Source organism: Mauremys mutica, chromosome 7 (genome assembly GCF_020497125.1).
Source record: "Mauremys mutica isolate MM-2020 ecotype Southern chromosome 7, ASM2049712v1, whole genome shotgun sequence".
In the NCBI taxonomy this organism is placed as follows: Eukaryota; Metazoa; Chordata; order Testudines; family Geoemydidae; genus Mauremys; species Mauremys mutica.
Window position 1 is genome coordinate 118,934,886 of NC_059078.1, and position 24,246 is coordinate 118,959,131.

Below are 24,246 nucleotides of genomic sequence, written 5' to 3' on the forward strand. Positions count from 1 at the left end.
GTGGTACTTAGTGGGGTAAGCAGTACTAGGACCCAACTGCCAATCTATGGTAATTATTTTCCTATTCTTTGCTGACTTCCTGTTTTTATCTCTTGTGATTGCTCCTCAATGGCTAATCAACATTTAGAAGCTGCTGAGGCTGTTTTTTCATTATAGTCATGAAATATTATATCACTTCTGATACTACCTGTTTGCTAATAATGTCCTGAGAAAATTTTCAGAGCGTCTCCTACTATATCAATTACCTCCACATGGGCAACTCCTTATGCTCATCTGTATGAATTGCACAGATATACCCTATTTGCTTGGCCTAAATCTTAACCTTTTAACCAGATGGGTGATTCAGTTAGGCTTTTTCTTTTTTTTTTTTTAAACAAAGAAAGAGAAAATCCACTGCCCTTCTGACATACAAAAAACATGTCTTTTTAGTGTTTGACTACATAATCCATTTGTCGGAAAACAGAGCCTCGAGTATATTTCACAAAGGTCATATTTTTCATTTGGTTTATGGAACACTTATAAACTAGGACTCCAAACTGTGATTCCCAAACACAAAACAAAGTCAAAGGTTACAGCATATGTTTTTGTTCCAGCCTCTTTAAATTACTTGCAAATGTATTCAAACACACTGTGAGCAGATACTTTATTTTATTGAAAATAACAGACTACAGAGTCCTGTAAAAACAAGGCTGAGGTACATCAAGCATAAACATGGAAAAAATACATTGGTTTAGAAACCCATAAATCCTTATTTGAATCTGCCAACCTGAAAGCCAAGTAAAGCCCGAAAAAACTATTTTTCCTAAATGCTATGTCTGATTAAGCCATACTATTAAATGACAGCTGAACTTTAACATTAATATGATATTATTTAAATAACTGCATGATTTTTTTTACACTAAAAATGATGAATGATTTTTGGACAGCTCAATTGACATAAAGCAAGAAGCCCCTTTAATGAGATTTGACAAAATGGAGACATATGCAGAATATTCGTTACAGCTCATGTCGCAGGGCCCTTCCTGGGGAGGCCATGGGTTTTTTTTTTTATATTGTCTACAAGCACTGAAGCATCTCTTTCAATTGCCACTTCCTTTCTCCATGGATTTTGAATTTAGCTTGTGTCATTTACATATTACTCTTAATCACAGAGTTTTGTATGTTATGGTTCAGAGTTGGAAATGTGAGAAGTCTGTGAAATGGAGGCACGAAGTGCAGTTATCTTAACCTTTGTCAGCTGGGTATACAAGGAACTAAGAAAGCTATTTTCTGAAGGAGACTTATGGAGAGATAAAGCTTGCACTGAAGAATAACTTATAAAATTCCGTTTACCAATATTTTCCGAGGCTAGCGATTAATCGCTAACTTAGCTAAAACTTTGTGGTTTTTTAAAAAGAACAAATACACACTACAAAAAGGCTTGCATGTTGTGAAGAGCAACTTAGGAAGCGTCAGCTCATATCAACTTCTTGTGGAATAGTCTGTGAATAACCTATTCCTTAAAAGTATCATTCCTAGCATGTCCGATGCCACCTATAATTAGGGTGACTATTCTTTATGGCGCCAACTATGAGTCTATGATAGAAATACAGACATCATAGTGCTACAAGTGTACTGCTTTGCTGAACAGCTAACTCTATGTCCAAGGATTCCATTGGCTAAAACAAGCTTTCTGGTAAAGGTATTGATTTAAATTCAAGGTGGCTGGAAATCACTGAATATCTTTCTCATCCTCCCTAAAATCCCAAGTAGATTTTTAGGATGTTGCAATTTTTTTCTTCATACTTCACTTTAAATCCCAAGGATACATTTCCATAATATTACACCACAAGGAGAAGCATGCTCAAAACACAATGTTCTAAAAAGGGTGTCTCCCTAGTATGTTCAAACTAGAATGAATTATTTTAAATTATGCTCTGAGTATAAATTGTGTTATAAATATAAAACAATCAAATTTAAACTAATAGATTAAAACACCCGACTGTATACCCAGAAATAATGCATTCTTTATCTCCATTAAACAGCCTATTTTTAGAATAGGATAAAAAATGACAAATAGTTCAACAAAGGAGCCACACCTCCGATGCAATTGTACTTATCCCGTTAGGCGTGGTGCTCTGTCCCCCTCTAGTGACACTTAGCCCAGCTACAGATTGATGAGTCTGCTACAGCTTTGGCTAATGGCCATCTAGCTTTTAGCTTTGCAGTAGAGGCTCAAACACTAAGCTTCAGAGGTCCCAGGTTCAATCCCGCCTGCTGACAACCAGGGTCTGTTGGTGTTACACAATGGAAAACTATTTTATAGCCAACCTAAATTCTTTTCCTAGTTTGTGCAAAACTCCTATGGTAAAAACGTCCCTCACATCTGATTTTTCCTCAGTGAATGCTTGTGCCAACATCAATATTTAGTTTCAAGAGATTCTATGTACTGGATTGTGAGGAAAAAAACATGCAAGTTGGCCAAATGCTGAGATATAATTAAAAATAATAAAGCAGATAGAGACAGAGGTATCCCTACCTTGTCCTTACCTTCGCAACATGCCAGTTAGGATCCTGGAGCTCTTCCCCAAGTTTGCATCTGTTTCTCTAAGCTGAGGAGAAGAGGGTTATATTAAAAAAAACAAACAAAAAGAACAAAACAAAAAACCCACATACACTCCATTAAGTACAAACAAAAGAGAGTTCTATTGTACATTGGTTTAATCTTCCTCAGTTTTAGCTCGCATTCAATTCTAGTAAAGCTCTGAAATTTAAGTGTAGATTTTTTTCCCCTTACATAAAGATGAAATCTGTGAAAGATTCAACAGTGGATGTAACAAAAAGCAAAGGCTCTACAAATAAAGATCTGAGGAATAAAATGCATTACAGATTGGTATCTACATTTTGCAGTGTGTCTGTGTGCGTGTGTGTGCACGCGTGTGTCATCTGTCCTATGAATGTTACTGGGAGTTGAATGAGGGTACCAAGGGATGAGGAGATACCCAAAGGGTTAGCTATCCTTGTTTTTTCACATGCTATTCTTTCAGTTGTTTTCATAGATGCTCCAGACAAAGCAATCTGAAGGAAAAAATATCACAGAACAATGTCATATTATTGATACAGTGGAAAATACATCTTTAAAATATTTCCATAGTGCTTCTACAGCAAAGTTTTACCTATTTTAAATATGAAAGTAGGAACTAATCTTACAGTTTATAGCAACTTTAACTGAAAAGGAACCCAAAACACTTTATAGATTGTGCAAACTACTAATATATGAGTGTATATGAGATTATATATCATATTATAATTATATTATAATAGCTTTTCCCACCCCTTTGGTGGAAAAAAGGTAGTGGTCTAACAGTGCTCAGCAACACTACATATCCAAATGAACTTAATTAACTTGCTTGTTATAGGGCTCTATAGTAAACACTGCATTTTAGGCAAATGTCAGTTTTAAGAGCAGTTTTCAGTACAAGAAAAGGGAGGCTATAGAGTCATTCTCACTATCTCTTTGGCCGAATAAATATTTAAGTATTTATACCAAGTGAAACAACTCAAACAGGAGAGACTAAGAGAGAATAGCCCAGAGAATAGCTGGAGAGTAGCTACCCCAGAATAGCCAATAGCCTGGTGCGTAAGGCATTCGGGCTGCGGTGTGTGCTCCAGAGAGGGGATTCAAACCTAGTTCTTCTACACTGCAGCTAAGTGCCCCAGCCACTGGTCTACTGGATATAAGAAATGGGGCACAAACCCTCCTCCTTGGGTTTGTGAAGTGCCTAGGTCCCCTTGGGAATCTATCACCAGATTTCCTTTGGTTTTTTAAGAAAATGGTTAAAAATGCCTAAAATCAAAACAAACCTTTCATTTTGGGTTGAACAAAACATCAAGTACGACCCAAAACTGTTTTTGTTTTTTGGAATTTTCTATTCACTGAAAATGCCCAAAAGTGTAGGTTTCAGGTTGACCCGAAATGAGTATATTTTTTTCTTCAATTTTTGGAACTGCCAGTGAATCAAAAACTCAGCTATTTGCACACCTCTACTGTCTTCTTCACAGACAGACAAGACAACAAATTTGCTGGTTAATCCTGGTTATTTTACCATTGTAAAAAGCATGTATCTTAAATTTCAGTATCGGACATCAGATGGGAAGGAACCTCCTCAGTCATTGAGTCCTGTTTCCTAATGTATCTTTTCTGCACTGATAGCGAAGTCAGGAATAAAGCTCAGCAAAATCTAACAACTCTAGCAAGCCCTTTTCTGAAATGCATCGAAAACTACAACAATTTTCTCGGAAGGGGAACAAGAATAAAAACACTCTAGATACACACATGTACAGAGACACCGTGCAGTTGAAATTTAAAGGGGAAGGTGAAAGAGAAACTAGCAAATGTTAGTTTTTTTCCTCCCCACTTGATGAGAGAAGACTGTTCTACAACCTGCTTAAGCAGGTGCAAAAATAGGAACTGAGGGACTGTGTTGGTGGGGAACCTTTATACCCTCAGTTCTAGATTACTTAGGTCTTTATATCAGAAGCTTGCACCTCCCAAAGGCTGCTTGGAATGCCTCCATGGCTCATGTGGCACAGTGACAGTTAACCACAAGAGAGGGGATTTGTCTGGAGAGTTCATGAAGGAGACGGGTATATGTGTGTGTGTGTGTATATATATATCCTGAATTTTACCACACTTCATCCAACATTTACTTCTTCATTATAAATTCAGATGTAATGGGATGCCTGATGATTCAGCAGGCAGGGCAATCAATGCCTTACTGCTATCAGAGACTTCGGTTTCGGAGACAAAACATATTCTGCACTATCAATCCATAAAAAGTAAAAGGGCAACTGTAATCGGAAATCTCCAGATAATGAAGAATTTTCGCTATCATAAGTTACACCCAACAGTACCTATTGAATACCTATTACATAAGGTGCATCAAGAACAGCTTCCATTTTCTGATCTTGCAAATATTTACTATCATGTTTAATGCTCACCACTGAGAGTAGTTGCATTCACCACACTTAGTAGTAAATGACTGCCAGATAGGACCTTTAGTTATGAATGTCAATTTTACAGAATTATTTTGTGGTTATATTATTTAATTAAATGCTACTAAAGAAGAACAAAGTAGAAGGATAGGAATAATTGACACTCCCACACCCCCACTTCTGAATGAAAAGGCTGGATTTTGTCCCAATGCTTTGTAACCAAGAACCATGAGGTGACAGGGTGTGTGCTTTGTTCTGGGAAGGCCACGTCATGGGTGTTTTATGATGCATAAAGTAAAGTCTAGCTGACTCAACTTCTGGAAAACCAGATTAATCCAGTATGACACATGCAACAGAAAAACGTACTTGCTGCAATTTTTTAAAAGCTCATTACAAAACCAAGTTTTTATCTATGCCAGAGGTGAACTGTAAGCAAATGTGCGTGCTTTCCAGTTGCTCTTTTATTACGTGTAATGATAGGCTCAAACACAGCAGGTCAGAGGAGGAGGGTAATATGGTGTTTTCCCCTCCTTCCTTTTGTTATAAAAAGACGTTTTCTGCTTTTTTACCTTTAAATATTAGGTACTAACTTCCCTCTTTTTGCTGGAGAAGTTTGGCAAACCTGAAAGGTAAAATCACTGCTCAAGGTAATGATTCTTAGATTGCCACTATCCAGGTCTGACAAAGTTCTGTAGCAAAATGCGGGCAGTCAGGACCTGATATTCCTAAGGTAAAAACAAGCGGAAGAAAAATTAGACCAAATAGGCAAATAGCCTAAAGGAACAGTAAAAACACAACCTCTTCTCTTCTGCATTGGCAGAAAAACCAACATACAGATTTTCAAATCATAAATACACTTATTCTAAAACAAAATATTTCCAAGGTAGCTCTTCCTCCATTTCCCTCCTAATACATGAGCTCACCGATGAGTGCAACAACTGATGACAAAAAAAACCCAGCTACGTCAAGCCGGAGAATTCTGTTTTAGCTGGTTGCAATATCATTAGTTGTTGATGTACAAATCTAAAACCTCAAGCATGGCTAGCAAGTGAAGATAAAAATGGACATTCAAATAATATGTCTTGGTCATATATTGAATAATCTGTTATTCATACAGATACATTGGGATACATTGAGGAAAAAAAACCTTTGTTAACTTTTTCTGTGAAATTGGGAAGGATGATCTTGTAGTTAAGGTTTGACAGACTTCCTGTGTGACCTTTGTCAAAATGGGTATAACAGTACTTCCTTTTGGAAGGTGCTTTGAGATGAGAAAATGAAAATCTAGACAAGTGCACAAGTTTTTAAAAATTGTTTATTTTAAATAGGAGAAAGAAGGGAGAAGGAAATAAATGAGGTATTGGTACTGATGGAGTTGAGTGGTATGGTGGGAATTAGAAAATCTTCTCTATTTTATGGATAATTTTGTATTAATCCCTAAAACCCGGAACCCTGCCCACTCTTGGTAAATTAAATGACTCTTGGTTTCCACCATTTCCTTGGGAATCTAGTAAATCTCTTTGTGGGATAGTCTTCCTGATATGCAACCTACATCTTTCATTTCTTAGATCATTCCAAATATTTTTAGTTATGTTTCATATCAATCTTAAATTAATGCACTCCTTGCCATCTATGGAGTTTACATTTTTCAAACAGAGGGAAACTAGTATAATACCTTTAATGTTTAGCCAAGCTATATACCTCTATCCATACATCTAACTCATTTAAACTTTACTGTAAGTAAATTCAATCAATTAGTTAATATTTTCTGAATAATGAGGGGCTAAGAACTGAATGCAATATTCCAGTCCAGCTGAGTCATATCTCAGTCCTATAGAAAAAGTCTATTATCTCCTTGCTCTGTAACATGATGCCTCTGCATGTGTAGTGCAAAGGTATTGCCCACTGAGGGACAACAGCCTCCATCTTTGTTTTTTTAACAATTTAGAAAATGGGATACATAGAGATGTGAGCTAAGATCACAACCTTCAAGTGGACCTCATGCCACAGACATATGCTGTCATTTGGATCTAACGGAGACCTGAAGACAGTAACTAAGAGGCATATTATGGACTGAGTACTAGGAATTTGAGGTCTTCCATTTCTGACAACAGGTCTTTGGATGGCTTATGACTGGAGGCTCACCAGTCAGCCTCCTAGGAAAATTTCATTCCTTCTTGACCTTGCTACAGGCGGGAACAGGAAGAAACTGAAAAAAAATTGGGCTTGAAAAAATTCCAAGACATACATTTATCAGGTCTGATTGTGGGATTGGGGCCAATTTCTTCCTTGCAAATGCAGACCCATAGACTTCAATGGGACTACTTGTACTAATCAGAGTTTGCAGGATGAGCCCATATTGGACTTTTACTTTTTAATAAGTAGTGATGGGTTGTGATTACATATCGTGATAGAATAGTTGACTTATTTAAGGCTTTAATCCATGTACTGGATTATTTCTGATTGCACAGTGAACTTGTCCAAAGCACACAAAACCCTACACCAACAATTCTTTATTGTCAAACTTACCCTTTCCCGAGAACGCTGGATCTTCTCTCTGTCTTGGCTCAGGTTTTCCAACATTTCCTGTCCAATCTGCTCTGCATTAAAAAAATCAAAATGTAAATCATGAAAAATACAGCTTTTCTCTGTAAGCCCCAACATGCCAGGTTAAATTCTAATAAATATATTTAAAGAAAAACAGCACCGTAACATATGAGAGAGCCTAATCACTCCACCTAAATGGAAAGAAGAAATAACTAACAAGCTTTAAATGACTTAAATAGCATACATATGAAGAGGTAACAATCAAACCAGAAGCTGTCACCTTGACAGTCTAATGAGATAGTTTAGGCTACAGGGATTCATGTTCACCTTTGTTCTACACAACAATGGCAAGAAGAATTTCATACTTGCTCTGAAGGGTGGGAATTCATACTTCTCACATGTTCTTAACCGTTGTCTCTCCCCTTCTTTTCCCTTGCTGGGAAATATCAGGAAGTTTTTACTAAGAGATACCAGCACAGTTATGGAGCTACTGAAGGCCTCTCCCCTAACTCCACTTGCTACGAAAATGAAATTCTGTTATTTTAGTGTTAACCCCGCCTGTCCTCCCCAACACAATGGGTGTTTTGCTTTGCTCCACTGATGGCACATCAGGATGTGTCTAGCATTTCTGGCAGGCTTGGAGATGTGTTCTGTTGGGTCTCAGTATTTCTGATAATCATCACATTAATCGGTTGGCATCATCTCTTGTTTATACTTTGGCTGGTTGCTTCCATAGCCCATACTGCATTAAATAATTGCAAAATTATAGGGAAAATTCAGGCTTCAAGACATAACACAAAAGCTGTGAACAAGGCCAGGACTTTCCTTCTGAAATAACTTTAATCTCATGTTAACCTGAAATAGCTATTACAGATATGCACGTATAAGAAAATAATACCACCTAGTATATAGAAGATATTTCCAACTTCAGAGCGCTATCCAAACATTAATTAATCTTCACTACATCCCCCTGAGGGAAGAAAGTAAGTTATATGATCCCCATTTTACAGAAGGGGAAATAGATACAATTTGCCTCAGGCCACATAGCAAGTCTGACACAAACATTCGTTTCTGACTTCCAGTTCTATGCACATTCCTTTAGGCTGCTCAGCCTAGCTGTGCCAAAAAGAGAGTAACCATATCAAGTATATTGTATATTTCTCTAAATATCAAAACCACACGTTGCTATTGCTGTGTTACTGAATTGTGAATAAGCAAGATCTTGACACTAGATTCTTACAATTGTAGAAAGAGACTGAGTCAGAAAAAAAATCAGTAATATATCAACATAGCAATACTTACAATTTTAAATGGGGACATTTTCAGTACATGATCCAACTTTAAGCTGCCTTAAACTTTTTTGAGGCAAAGAAACCCTGGACATCTGCCCCCGCACCCCCAATAATAATTTCAGTGCACAGTGATATATATTCTGTCAGCTAAAGACCAAAAATATTCATTACAGTTTATTTTGCTGGATCCGTTGCCAAGTACAGTACAAGTAAGATAAATATTTCCTTAGATATCTGACCACAAATTGACATCCCCATTATGCTATCTTGTCCCTGCTGGCTTGCAGCTCTTTATTTTTAGCTGTATATACAATGCCTCCCAAAGGTGAAATGTGGTAAGATATGTGGTTACTGAGTTAAAAAGCTGTAAGGTGGAGTACAGCTATACAGATGGTAGAGTAGGAAAAGTGACTCAAGGCTCATCTGCACATATGTCCCATAACCCACTGGATGAAACTATAATGTGCTTATCGTCAATCGCTAATAAAGCATTTAAAGTATTGGACTACATGAAAGGATACATATATTCACTGTCTTTTTTAAGAAAAATATCTTTTATTTAAAAAGTAGAGTAAAACAATCAGCCAAATTCGAGCAAACTAGTGTCAGCTGGAAATATTTATTATTCAAAATTTGGTGTGTGTGTCTGTGTGTATAAAAAGAAGAGTCAGGAGCAGATTTTCTTTCAAAGGAAGAAATAAAAAGCACATTTGCTAAAATGGTCTGGTATTTCACAAACAAGACTCAAAAATATCTTTGTAGGATGCAGCTATATATTTTTATATGCCAACTTTAAGAAAGTTACCATATTTTATCAAATCTTTTTTTCCTATCAATGGTATGTTCACATTCTTAGCTTTTTATAAGACAACATGACAACAGCATCAACTGTAACAGAGTAATCCACCATCACTTTGACAAATAGTGTTTCCTCTCATTGCTGATGACTGAAGACATCAATAAATAAGGAAGGAGAGCATGTCAGCCAGAATATCACAAAATGAATTGTTGATATGATACTTAGGGATTAAACCTTCAGCCATGAAGTTCAAACTGGCACAGGGGTCCGAGAACTGAGAGAGCTGCATTTCCTTTCCAACAATCTCTACAGATACATAACTGGATGGATCATCAATTTTACAGGAGTTGTTTTACTCTATATGCACTGCATTTGATGATCTTTGGCCCTTTTTGGGCAAAAACAACAGCGTAAGTTGAAAGACTAGACCTAACGGAGGTGACACTAGAATTCTGGCTACCAGTTTGAGCATCATAAATTGAACCCTTGATCTAAGCGATCTACTGTACAGCTCTTCCACTCTCAGAACTTTCACCAAAATCAGTGAGACTTTTGCAGATGGAAGGTCAGCCGAGTCAAATCAATAATGTTTAAAAAAATAAATAAATGTAGAGAAATGCACACAGGTAAATGATATAAGGCCCCTCTTCACTTTTCTCCAAAATTGCAGGATTTCCGTGAGCAGGGCAGCAGCAGAATTAAGCTCTTAAATAGAACAATTTACTACTTTGATATCATTGCTGTGTGTTTGCTATCAGATGACATTATATTCCTCAAGTATCAGAGGTGTAGCCGTGTTAGTCTGGATCTGTAAAAGCAGCAAAGAGTCCTGTGGCACCTTATAGACTAACAGACGTATTGGAGCATGAGCTTTCGTGGGTGAATACATCCGACAAAGTGGGTATTCACCCACGAAAGCTCATGCTCCAATACGTCTGTTAGTCTATAAGGTGCCACAGGACTCTTTGCTGCTATTATATTCCTCATGTCCCTGATGTTTTCCTGCCAGTTCAAACCTTCACCAATCTTAACATGTAAATGTATGCATTTAATCCAGGATTGCATCTTAGATTTTTCAGACTACTTATCTTGTTGAATCAATTACTGAGCTACTACAATTACACACAGTGGCCAGTTTTATAAAGTATGTTGTGGTTCACATGCAGGCATTTAGGACCAAGACTAGAACCTAAGAGATGTCAGATATTGTAAATGTGCTGTATTCATGGAGCCTTATGGCAAGATGGTAAGCTCTTCTGATCTTAAACTATTTTTTGTGGGGGAATGAGTGTGCATGTCCGTGCCTGGGTAGTGCCAGGATGCAACCAGTAGATGTGACACAAATAAATGAGAATGATGTTAAAATTAACCTAGGCCAAGTGAGATTCTGAAAGTGACCTAAAATTATGTTCTAAAAATTACAGCTAAAACATCCCGAAGCAAAGGCGTAAAAAACATTTATACCGCTGTAATTTATGTACTAATTGACACAAGGCAAGAACAGTCAATACACACATCACAACATAGCTTAAGAATGAGATAATGAACAATAATAATAATAATAAAATACAATCCTGCACAAAGACAAAGCCATCATTGAACATCAGGCTTAAAAGGACAACAAGTATCAGGCTTCCCAGGCCACACATTTATTTTGCCTTGAGCTGTTAAAATCAGGTGGGGGAAATCAACTGCTTCATCAATGAGCAATTTGTCAATACCACTATTTTCTGTTTGGCCTTCTCAAATGATGTTTAGTTCTATATGGGCAGGCTGTGCAAGCAAAAAGATGATAATATCACTTCCCAGAGTTTTGCACATGATCAGATGCATAAATAAAGATGCTTTGATATGATATGGTTGTTGTGAAATGAATAGTCATGTTCATGGCAGCCCCATTCAAAAATAGGGGTGGGAAGCAGTTACCAAATATAGAAAGGAAAAATCGGCAGGAAAAGTATTTATACTTACAAGAGTCTAACAAGATGTTGAGAGAATGGAAAGCAAAAAAATAAAAATGAAAAAAACATACACAGTTATTTGAAAGCATACCTTTAACAGCGAATCTACATCATAGGTTTAATAGTTTTTTTTTCTGTTGGAGTCTATTATTTTCTTTTTCAAGCATAAAGAAAAACCAAGAATCCTTCCATGGAATTTATAAAATGCATATTTATCTATCCAACAGACTGGAAAGGCTCATTCACAGCTATACTGGTCTCTTGGGTAAATACATTAGTCATTCTTTAAAAATGTGTATTATTGACTTGAGTGATTAGAGAGGCTCTTTCAAAATCAGTCTAGCCTGTAAGGTAAATAAATGCTTAAGTGGTTTGAAACCAAAGAAAACAAGCAAGCAAAATTTGTGTGATGTGCCTGATGCACGATATAACATCAGCATTAAAAAGAATAAAACAAGCTGGATAGGACATCAATTATTGCACTTTTGTGGGTGTATGTGTGTGCATGTGTAAGAGAGAGATGTGCATACATATGACTTGTGCGTATTTTTCCAGGATGCAATTTATATACAAATAAAAGCTCAAATAACCTCTTAAATTAGCTATTTCCAACCTTACTAAAATAGAGATTCTTACACAATATCTTTCATATCAAAACTTCACCCCTTTGTGTGGTATATTCCTGAACTTATCAGTAAAATGCACCACAGGTCTTGATGGGGTAAGAAAGAGCTGACGATAGGCATGACCAAATTATGGGGAGACTGCTAGGTGGCTTGTTCAATATGACTTCATATTTGTGTTCTACGTACAATACATAGACTTACTAGACATACAAACAGAGGTGAGAGAGAGTGACAGACTGACTGACCACAGAGTGTGAAGATAATGTTAGAGAATTAAAAAGGCTGTTTAGATGGTCAGGGCAGATAGGTAGAAAAGCTGCCACCTATGGTGGAGAGGAAGAGATGGTGGGGTGGGAAAGTCTCAGGCCCCACCTACTTAAGTGGCCTTCTTAAATACTGATGATTTCTGGAATCAGGACTTAAAAGAAGCATGCATCAAATCTATGAAAGATCCTGAAATAGGGATGTATTTGTAGCTGGTACTGAAATGGACAGAAACACAGTTAAGATCTTTGATTCTGCAGGTATTTTCTTTTAAGGTCTGTATAGTGGCACAATGGGGTATACTGGCCCTTTAAGAGCAGAGGGTCCAGAAGAATCTGTTCCAGGGGGTTGCAATCAACAAAGGCTCAGGAAATGGCTCTGTAGAAGAAAAGAGGACAAAATGCAGTGAATTAGGAGTTGGATGGAGGCAAAACCCCATGAACCGTTCCTTTAAGGGCGTGGGATCAGAGCGCCCTTCTTCTTTCAGCCAATCAGGTCAGTTTTCTCTGGAGCCGGGCAGTATATAAAATGCGTTCTCCCTCAGAGCAGGGGAGACACTGATAAGAGAAGGAAGCCAGAGAGTTAAATACTAGGGGACACAGCTATGAGAAGTGACCCTGGATAGAGCAGCAAAGAACTCCATGTGGATGCCAGAAAAGCCAGAGACAAACTGAACCTTTGGATTGCAGTAATGGAGTATTTGGAACTGTTTTGGGCATTAAAACAGCCCCCAATGGAGGGTGGTCGGATTAATAAGAAAGGCTGTGGGGGACCTGCAAGGGGCCCTGAAGAGGTAGAACAGAGGGAGGTTGCTGCAAAGGGAATTCTTGCCGTGAGGGACTGCTCAAGTGGCAGCAGCCCTGTTATGGTATGGTTGTCACATTTTGGTCAGGCTAAAATTTGGAGAGTTTGGATTTTGGGAGTATTAAAGGGAGGGAATTACAGGAGGCGAAAACATGAATAAGAATTTCTGCAAAAAGTCATGCTATAAAATATTATATGTGAGCAGTGTTTCAGAGGTGACAGCAAGCAATTTTACAGACTTGGAAAAGAGACAAAAGAATTCAGGGTTGAGTGAAAAGGTACCTGACAGCAGAAAGTTAATAACAAAAGGGCTGACATCTTTAAGTATGGTTACATAAGTGGAAGTCCTTATAAATGTACAAGTTTGCAGTTTATTTATAAATATAAATATATATATTTCATTAGAAGAGCTAACAATTAGAGACAGAGTCATTTTGATCTTTAGGTTATTAGATGACAAACAGGTTATTATTGATAAATCAAGGATTACAGGTAATGGTTATAAGTCAATAGAGAGAATATTTGTAAAACATTAAAAGAATGCAGCTTTGTGAAATGAAGAAGTTATGCTATTCAAATGACTAAGTATCTGCAGTAAATGGGATGCTGATGGGTACATACAGGAAAAAACAGAAGTCCAAATATTATTTATAACAGGGCACTGGTTAGATTATATCATAGAAAGGATACCTAAATATCAGCTTTGATAAGGTATAAAAAGGACAACCACAATGTTTTGTGCTTTCATGATTTCATTTACAAGACAGGGTAAAAGAAGCTGTCTGGTTGATCCCACTGTGAAAGCAAAACAAAAATTAAAACAAGTTCCAACCCAATTCCCAACCCACCTTAAAAATGCAAACCTCTTTAAAATAAAATCATTACCATGAATTAAAATGAAAGTTCATAAAATTCACTTTATTGGTCAACAGCAAAAAACACGGTATTTTGCTCTAGAGATCAGGGAAACCAAAAATTCAAACTCACTGTTTTCTACAAAGGATAACAAATATGGAAGAAAAAGATATATGCAAAAAGGCCAGACGACATCAATACCTTTAGGAGTCAACTGTAGCAGTTTAAAACCAACGCTTCCTCTCCTTCCCCTCACCCTTTCGGGAGTGGGGAGTCATCCGAATGAGAAGTAATAGGAAATGGCGGGGGAGAAGAGAGGAGGAAGAGAGATGACATGAGACAGGCCCAGTAACTTTACCTCTAGTAGCCTTTTCTTTTTCTAGGGCTTCTTACCTTTTCTAAAATTCTAACATACATCAGTCTACTGGCATAAAAAGTACCCATTCCTCACTAACTGATAATTTTTTCTGTCTACTTCCATCACACATCTATCTTAGCTCACTTGCTAACATCCTCACGGCATCATTCACAGGAGGTGGCAGGCTTTGATTCGACTGAGGGCTTACCTATACTGAAGTCCAGCCATTGTTCTAGCTATACGCTAGTTCTGATTATCTGCTCCAAAATCCTCCCTTCAAATTTTCTCCTCCCCTCTTAGAGCAACTGTTCAGAAAAGTACCTTGCTCAGTGCAATAAGACAAATAAATATCCTTCTATCCCATTTACAATCTCTAATTTAAGTGAAGTTCGAATCAAGACACAATATTTTTTGGCTCACTTATTTTTCCTTTCTATTATTCTTAGTGGAAGGGACTGACCTGACCATGTTAGAAACTCTATAGTCCTCTATTTATCCAGACAACAGGGACAGTTCAGGCAGTGCATGCTGCTCCATTAAGGCACCTTCCAGACTGCACTATCTCTTGGGCTGAAAGAGCAGTTCACTCATTTCTTGACTTCTCTACTGAGCCTGCCTCAAAGGTGGCATAATAGTCAGAACCTGATCACATGTGATCTGGGACGAGGACTCCTATATTCTAGGAACTGGACCAAGACTATCCCCTAACTTCACCCAGATCCCCAAGCAGCCATGAGAAGACAATGAATACTGGCTACATCTAACCTGGGTTGAATTCAAACTGGTAAATAAAGGCTCCACATTCCTTTATTCAACAACTTCATATCAAGTAACAGGCAATACAAGCAATTATTTTGGACCCTGAGTATTGCTGCCTGCAAAGACTTAAAACAGGTGTGACTGGAGGGCAGGCAACTTGTATTCCAGTTCAGGGCCGCCCAGAGGATTCAGAGGGCCTGGGGTCTTCGACGGCGGGGCCCCCCCGCTTCGGCGGTAATTCTGAGACCGGGGGTCCTTCTGCTCCGGGACCCGCCGCCGAAGTGCTCCGAAGACCCACGGCGGGGGCCCCCCACCGCCAAATTGCTGCCAAAGACCTGGCACTTCAGCGGCGGGTCCCGCTTTGGCGGTAATTCGGCAGTGGGGGGGTCCTTCCGCCCCGGAGCAGAAGGACCCCCCGCCTCCGAATTGCCACCGAAGACCGGAGCAGAAGCAGCTCTGGGGGCCCGGGCTCCGCGAGAGTTTTCCGAGGCCCCCGGAGCAAGTGAAGGACCCCACTCCAGGGGCCCCGAAAAACTCTCATGGGGGCCCCTGCGGGGCCCGAGGCAAATTGCCCCACTTGCCCCCCTGGGCAGCCCTGATCCAGTTCTTGCATCTGGCAGCTTGAGGCTCTGAAAATCATAAGGCTGGCTCAACTTCTGCAGCTCAGTTATCTTCAATGCAATAAACACAACTCAAGGCACAAAAAATTTAATGCAAAATAAGTTAGGCCCAGCAGGCCCACCAGCAAACAGAAATCAAAATCAGTTTCCCTATTAAAAGGGCAGAAACATCTTGGAAAGACAAGACACAATTTAAAATTAAGGAGTGGGAGAGAGAGATTTTTAATGCATACCCAAATACACAAAGTCACTAGTTCCAATTCTAAGTGAAAACAACACAGCTCGCAAGTATTGAGTTTCAGGTACTCTGTCTGCAACGATATTCATCATGTGCTTTTTTATTATTAAAGGAACCATTATGAGGGTCAAATAATAAGAACTGGTCTTCTCCTAGTGTTTCACTTTCTGGACAGAGGAAAAGTCAAGAGAAGACTATATCTTACGTTATTTCAGACCCATAAATGGCTCCTTGAAGCAAAAAAAAGTTCATAAAAAATAAATCCAAAATCAAATATGAAGATATTTAGGTTTATTCAGATTTACCCTCATACCATTATATTAAAAGACTCATATTGATATATTAAAGATTTATCCTGCATAAACTGAATCTAGAGCCTTATTAGAAAGTCAGAAATGCTGGGAACACAAGCAAGCATTCTCTGCATGTTTTATCTTTACTACTTCCATAGGTAAAGAGAGCTTTTTAACTGGACTTACACTCCTCAGCAATACATATTGAATGTAAAAGGAGACTATATTTCTTGCTGCACCCACATTCAAATTTGAATGAAAAAATAAGATGCTGGACTTTAGAAAAAACAAAACAAAAGGATTAATTAATTAATTATAAATTATTATTGTAAATTATGGTTCAAACTAGTGACCAAAAACTGTTGATATTTATTCTGTGCAAAAATAAAGCCATGCTAAAAATTACATGCGATAAAAAAGAAAATTTAACAAAAACTTTTCTTATACATTGCAGAGACTACAAGGCAAGTGAACAGCTCAGCAACCTAGGAGCTAGCTTCAGTGAACTCGTTCTTTGAATATGAATTAGCAGCGCGTAATCGCAGCATATTTATGAGGCCTTTTGCCTGGTCCTTTTCTCCTGTGAATGCTGTATTATTCATTGCGTGTGCCCTGACCCCCGTGCGCTCCTGTTCTGACAAATCATACTTGATTAAGACAAATCTTTATTAGTTAGCTAGTCAACTTCCCCATTTATCATTTGCAAATCTCATTCTCCTTTCTGGGTACAGTAGAAGTGACTGAGACCATTTCCCCCCATATAAAAATGAAATGCTTGTTACTGACAATAAGTGCAAACAAAAGCCCAGGAGTCAGTAATAGACAAAACAAAGCTTTAATAGGTATAAATTACCAACATGGCCAAACGCTAACACAACAGCATATGTTAGCAGGGCTGAGGAAATATTTATTAGCTAATCCTTTCAATAGACTTCTCACTTCCCCTCACCCACTAAACTCTTTCTTGAAAACAAAATGTCATTTATACAAACTGCATTGCAAAGTTGGAGTCTCAAAGTTCTGAGGGTTTTTTTTTTAAGACTGTTGAGTAAAAGAGATTTTTACCGAAAAGAAAAATCTTTTAAGAGTGGATATATGAGAGGAGGCAAAATGAATTCAAAATTATTCATGAACCTTCAGCTCCATATGAAAATGTAAGAGGCAATTTTTTAAAATTTCAAGAAGGTGGCAATTTTTTAAAACTTCAACATAATGTTAGTGTATTCAGCATGTATTTTACAACTGGAAAAAATCTGTGATGTCTAATGCATGCCATTTTACTCATGAGAGTGGCTTTTGCTCAGAAATCAGAAGGATGTCCCTTCCATCCATCAACGCTCTGCATCTGGAAATGTGATGCCTCCATTTGCAAATAGAAAGATGAGGATTACAGGTGATAGATGGTTTAGGAATTAGGCTGCTACAACAGAGATGTGGGTTCAATTCTCTGCTCTTCCACAGCTTTCCAGTGTGACCTTGGGTGAGTCACTAAGCCTCTCTTCCCTCAGTTTCCCATCTGTGAAATGGAAATAAAAGTAGTGCCCTAGCTCACAGGGGTGTTGTGAGGATAAATACATTAAAAACATTGGGAGGCGCTCAGATACTATGGCAATAGGGGCCAAATATATCTAAGATAAATAGAAATGTATCATTAAATCAGTGATGTAATACAACTAGCTGACAAATAATTAGTCTGTAAATAAGAAAATACAACTAGTAACTTCAATAGGAGTAACATATCTGTGGATGGCAGGCACAATTGCTCTTCTATACATATTTATATTCTTCGTTTGGAGAAGTGGGACTTTTTCAAAGTTTATTTATTCTGCGAATAGCTAAGGATCTCTCGTTTTCACGGCATCTCCCTATTTTTCTATAAAATTATATTTAAAACACTAATTAGAGTCTGCAATTGATTAGTATTATAAAATCATCAACAAATGTCGAAATTGACCCCAGCAAATGAATCTGTGAACACTTACACAGTACAGTTCTAATGACACCTTCTCACTCTAACATTCTGTTTTCTATCTGTGCTCAGAGTCAACTCTGCTCACTTTAATGACAGAAGTAAATTTCATTGTTTAGTCCTGCAAAGTCAACACTGCTATGGGAGAGGGAGTTGAATCCTGTCTCTTGTCACATATCTGCAGAATTGTTAAATTCCAATTGCAGGGGCATATTCTGTCCTCAGTTACACTCGGCAACTAGTTCCTTCAGTGCATCCTAAACAAAATGGGGTTACAGAGGTATAACTGAGAGTGGACTTTGGCCTGCTAAATCTTAATTAGTGGGGATGATATGAGAAAGAAAACAAAAAACAGCTTGAGCTAAAGATCCAATTTGAGTTTGTAGATCTGGACATGGTGGGGGTGGGGTGGGAAATCTCCTTTTACTGCTCACATTTGTTCTGGGAAACTGAGATGCAAACACAGTATTGTTCTGAGATGCAAAGAAAGACTCCTCCATAATGCCACTTTTCAGAATAGAATCAAATTTTAGGAACAACATCTTAAGCCCTTTACATGGGGTTTAAGAGCAGTGCGGCTAGAGTTCTATCAGCCCTTTGCTAATTGATTGTTGGCACTTGCTTGTTGCTAAGATTCTCGTTTTGGGGTATGTCTACACAGCAGTTGGGAGGTGTGATTCCCAGCTTTGATAAACACACACCCATTAGCTTTGCTCCAGGTCATGCATTTAAAAACAATAGTTTGGCTGTGGTGGTGCACACAGACACTTGGGCTAACTTCCTGAGTACGTACCCGGGGCGGTGGGACTATACTCCAGCAGCTACCTTGAGCCACCGTACAGCCACACTGCTATTCGTAAGGCACTAAACTCAAGCAGAGTGAGTGTTTGCATGTCTACCTGAGCTGAGAACCACACCTCCCAGCTTGCTGTGTAGTCATACCCTTAGGGATCTTGTCAGATCCACATTGCTGCTACATGCTCATGTGGCAGCTGTTTTAAACAGTGCTTTTTTTCAATAGGTGTCTAATAAGACAAGTGTGACTGCTTTCTTCTGATGCTAGCTAGCAATGCTTATCCAGACCTTTGTCATCTCAAGATTAGATGAGCTGTAGTTGGGGCTACACTTTGGCTCCATTTAGAAGTTTAAGCTAGCCCAGAATGGAGCAGCCTGCTCATTAAGCAGCAGTTGTACTCTAGAGCATGTATTACTCATGATCTTCAAGTTGCATTGGCTGCCTGCAGGCTCCCGGTGACAATTCAAGGTGTTGGGTTTCCCTTTTGAAGCCCTAAAATCAGTTTGGGTAAGGGTTACTTGAGAGACAACCTCTCTCTTTGTTCCACACCTCTTGAGTTACAATCAGCAGAGGCAGTTGAGCTGGAGCTGCCATTAAATAAAAGAGAAAGAACTGTCAGCAGGCCATTCTCTGTGAGGGCGGCTCAAGTAGACTAAAACACATCTCCCATTCTGCTGGTCCACCAGCATTCAGATCTGTTAACTTCCAGGACATGCAATAAAAGTCCTCTTTTCCCCATGCATACTCAGAATGGGTCAGGATGAGGAAGGAGATGGTTATTTGTTTGTTGTGATATAACAGTGATGGAGTGGTATGATGATTGTATGCCTGGCAGGCAGTAGATTTTAGTGATCCAGTGTCGTCAATAATTGTTCTGGTTGCTCCTCATATATATATGCTTTATAATATCAAACCATATAAACAGTTATATTCCTTTGAGGTTGATCCTTTTTGCTTTGCTGCATTGTGTGGCTACTTAGGGAAACACCTGGTAAGGTGTTGAGTACACTGATTTTCATTTATGCTCAGCACCTCAAATGATCAAGCCCACAATGAGACAATGTCTGAACCAGGTAGAGAACCCAGGACTGCTGACTCCCACGCCTAGACTTAAAGCAGGGGAACACACTGCCTCCAACTAGGAACAAACAAACAAACATATTAAATCCACTGAAGATGGTAAAATACCCAGGAGATTATTATTGCCATTTTAGCTATTTAAGTCTTCAGCACCATTTTCTAAATATATTTTTCTAGTGAAATATAGAGGGCATAATGACCGAATGAAATTTATTTTATGGTCTACATATTTTCAATATACATTCTATTTTGGAATATGTTTTCAGCTGAAAAAATGGTAAGATTTTAAAACAAAAAATAAGTAGCATGTTCTCACCAACTACAGCACATTACACTTCATCTTAGAAAAAACTACCAAAATATAATTATGCAATTATCATTAAATTGGTAAATCATTGCAGCCTGACATTTTAATATAAACACTCAGTTTACAAACACAACTTTGCTGCAAATTTTCAAAATGTGTTAAACTGATGTCAGTGTCTCAGTAATTTCACAGTTTAAAAACAGTTAGAAATATAATGACTACACTACACTTGATTAAAGCATTTACAGCTCTAATCAAAAACTGACAGCAAGATCAAAGATGTTAACTTAAATCTCTCTTCTAATTATGTTTAAAATGCCACACCTCAGGCCTGTCTCTCCTCTTCTTTTTCAAACCAAATTCTGCTTAAGAAAGATCTAACACTTCTTAACAGTTCATTATCCAATAAAACTATTCAAAGCTTAAAAGCAATCTACACAATTAGTCAGGACCTCAGGGAGTCCACCGGTAGTCTTTATTACAGGGCTTCATATTAAAACACCTTAATTATATTTGTCAAATGGATTTCATTAAAACCCATCGTCACTTTAATTTTCATATTTTGACAGTGCTGGCATAAGCATTATTACCACCTGCCAAGCTAGGAACCACAGCAAAATTATCAAATTCCTTCAAATCCTAAGCAGTTTCTTTTTGCACCTGAATGATGATTTCCCCCAATTTGGTGAATGTACCACAATTAATAGGAATAATTAAAACTGCACAAGACACACACAGACACACAAACTACATGTACAGAATGTGTGTTGGAGGTGTGCAAATAGGAACCTGTATGAATACTTGGTTGCCAGCAGCACTTTATACAAAGATAAGACATATACACGGATGTGCCTGTGAATAATAAAGACAAGACATCAAACGGAATGCACTATTATTTAATCAAATGACAACCATCATGACTTGAAAGCAGAGGCCATTTTAACTACTTTTTGTTATAGTCATATTCAACTCAACTGATATGGGTTTGTGGTCATCCATTGTAACCTCATTTTTACTTTAGAGATGATTCATTTACAGTATCAGCTGTCTAAACATTAAATAATAATGAAAAAGATGTGTTATCCTATCTACATACCGATGAATAGCAGAGCACAATTGTGTCTCATGTTTATGCTACTTTTCTAATTCAGTTTTTATATATCAATCTTGAGTTTTGTCTATAACACTCATCACTGCAGAAACTAAGCAATTAGTAATACTTAATTACTTGTAGTACAAAAACTTGGCACTGGTGTTTATATAACTATACAACTTGGGCTACTGTCATATGTGATGCATAAGAAAGTTCCCTTTTTGTTTTGTTTTCTAAAAGGATTGCACTGGCAGTTGTAGACAAAACAGCAATTACTAGTGTTTTACATAAATATACGGAGTGAAATTCATTCCTGATGTAATTCCTTTGGCTTCAATAGATATACATACATTAGGGACTATTTTGGCCCACAATAGATAATAATAGGATGCAGATAGCAAGTGGAGAAAAAACAGAATATTTTTCTTTCTTCATATAATTATAGTAGGAAATAAGAAATGAAGAAGTTTTTGCCATATTTGTAACATACTTCGCTACTTTGTACAAAGGTCTCAAGAGTAACAATCTCCTGGGGTTATGAATATTTTAAGACTTATTAAATGTTCTTGGATTATTGTGCGTAAAACGATGGGATTTTAAAGAACCAGTTTAAAATGACAATTAGATCTCCCCCCCCCATTTAAGAAAAAAAATTCTACTTAGTTTTTTTTTTAATATAATATGATGGAAGGGAAAACCCCAGCATCCTTCATAGAGGACAGTAATGTTACAAGTGTTAACATAAAAATTGCTGATGGCACTTCGAATTGCACAAAAATAAACAGCATAGCGAGAAAAACCCATGGAGCTAGATCTGTTTCCATCTCTGCCACCGACTTCCTCAGGCACGTCACTTAGCCCTTCTCTACCTCAATTACCCACTCGTAAAATGGGAAGAATAAGTCTTATTCCACAGGGTTGTTCAAAAGTTAAGCTAATGTTTGTAAAGTGCATTAGAAGGCTCGATTAGAAGGCATTATGTGAGTGTAAAGTATACTATATTTAGCTACAGGGTTGAGGTTGTATATTTTAGTGGAAAAAGCTAAGTTCAATGACTTGCTGCAGCTCCAAAACCCTCCCGCCCCCAATAATAATCAAAGTCTGAAGATCTGTAAACCAACGAGATGTGGAAATCATCCACAATGCCAAAACCATAACCATATGGAAACAGATATAACCTATTTGCTAGAGAGAGGTCTCGATAGCTATAAAGCCTTCCTTTCACAGTATCCCTGATCCAGCCCTCTTAGCACCCTCTGTCTTCGAGCTTTTGCTCAATATTAGGGAAAATAAACCATCTTACTTCCAGGGATTCTCATCTAGCAAGTCATGGCATTAATTACTGTGGCCATGGGCTTTGTAGCCTGAATGGGCCAAGAAATGAAACTTCTGCTGAAACAGGCAAGTACCCATATACAATACTAATGCTGTTATTGGGACATTTCTATGTGAAGTACCCTACACTTCTTGGACATGTACCCTTTAACCCAAACCTTCTGTTCAACTAGAGTGTGTGATGAAAAATGTATTCTCAACCCCAATATTCAAACCAGAATCAACATAAGCACTGAGCAATGTTCTGAAACCAACCATCGATAACACTGCTGACAGTGAAAGGTGAGCAGGGTGGTTCTTTATATTGTTGGTGAGGGTACAGTAAGGGCCCTTGTTCTTCCTAAGAAGATGGTTTTAATCCCTACCAGAGAGAGAGAGGGGGGGGTGAGGGGGGGTGAGAGAGAGGGAGGGGGGTTAGCGAGTGCTGCTGGTTAACATGAGACCACATGCTCCTTAGATATTGTTCACCACGCTCTCTTTATTGCAATCTTTCCTCCTTGGCTTCCATGACTCTATCCTCCCTATTCTCCTCCAATCTCTCTAGTCATTCTTCAGTATATCGTTCAGAGGATCCTCCTCCTAATCCATCCTCCCACTTTCTGTGGGAGTTCCACGAGCTCTGACCTTGGTCCCCTTCTCTTCTCCCTCTACACCTTATCTCCAGGTAACCTCATCCACAAACATAAATTCAATTGCTGTGTCTATGCTGACAATTTGTAGATCAACCACTCTACTCCACACCTGTTTCCTTCTGTTAGAACTAAAATCTTGGTCTCTCTTTCTGGCATTAGAAGATGTCTAGTCATCAACTCAAGCTCAATGTGGCTGAAATGGAGGTGTTTATCTTGTCCCCTCCTCCCTCCACCACATCCTCCTCTCTATCTCCTTTCTCAATCACTCTGAACAATACCATCACCCTGCCTGTCACTTAAGCTCAGAACCCAGGCATCATCTTCCATTCTGACCTCTCTCTAGATCCTCACATCCAGGCTGTGTTAAAACTTGCAGACTCCTTCTGCACAATCTCTCTAAAATACAGCCCTTTCTATCCACCCACACAGCTAAAACTCTCTCATCCAGGCCCCCCTCTCACATCTTGGTTACTGCAACCTCCTTCTCTCTGGCTTTGAAAAATGCAGTCTTATCGTGTTCAAATCCACTCAGGATGCTGCTACAAAAATTATTTTCCTAGCCTGTTGCGTTGCCCTGTCATCCCTCTCTTTTTCTCTTTCCACTGACTCCCTCTTCTCTACTGGATCAAACATAAGCTACTTAT

At 38.3% G+C, this 24,246-nt stretch overlaps 1 protein-coding gene across 2 annotated transcripts in view; it reads right to left on the reverse strand.

Moving 5' to 3' along the window:
- VTI1A (vesicle transport through interaction with t-SNAREs 1A) overlaps positions 1–24,246 on the reverse strand; it is a 334,815-nt gene that overhangs the window by 120,592 nt on the left and 189,977 nt on the right. Inside the window, exons 6-7 of one of the 2 annotated variants that reach the window (XM_045025204.1) lie at positions 7,504–7,574; positions 2,530–2,591 (exon numbers count right to left, since the gene is read on the reverse strand). In XM_045025204.1, coding sequence (XP_044881139.1) covers positions 2,530–2,591; positions 7,504–7,574 — 133 coding nt within the window. Of the gene's footprint in view, positions 1–2,518; positions 2,592–7,503; positions 7,575–24,246 lie in introns of both variants that reach the window. The other variant, XM_045025205.1, reaches the window with a different exon arrangement.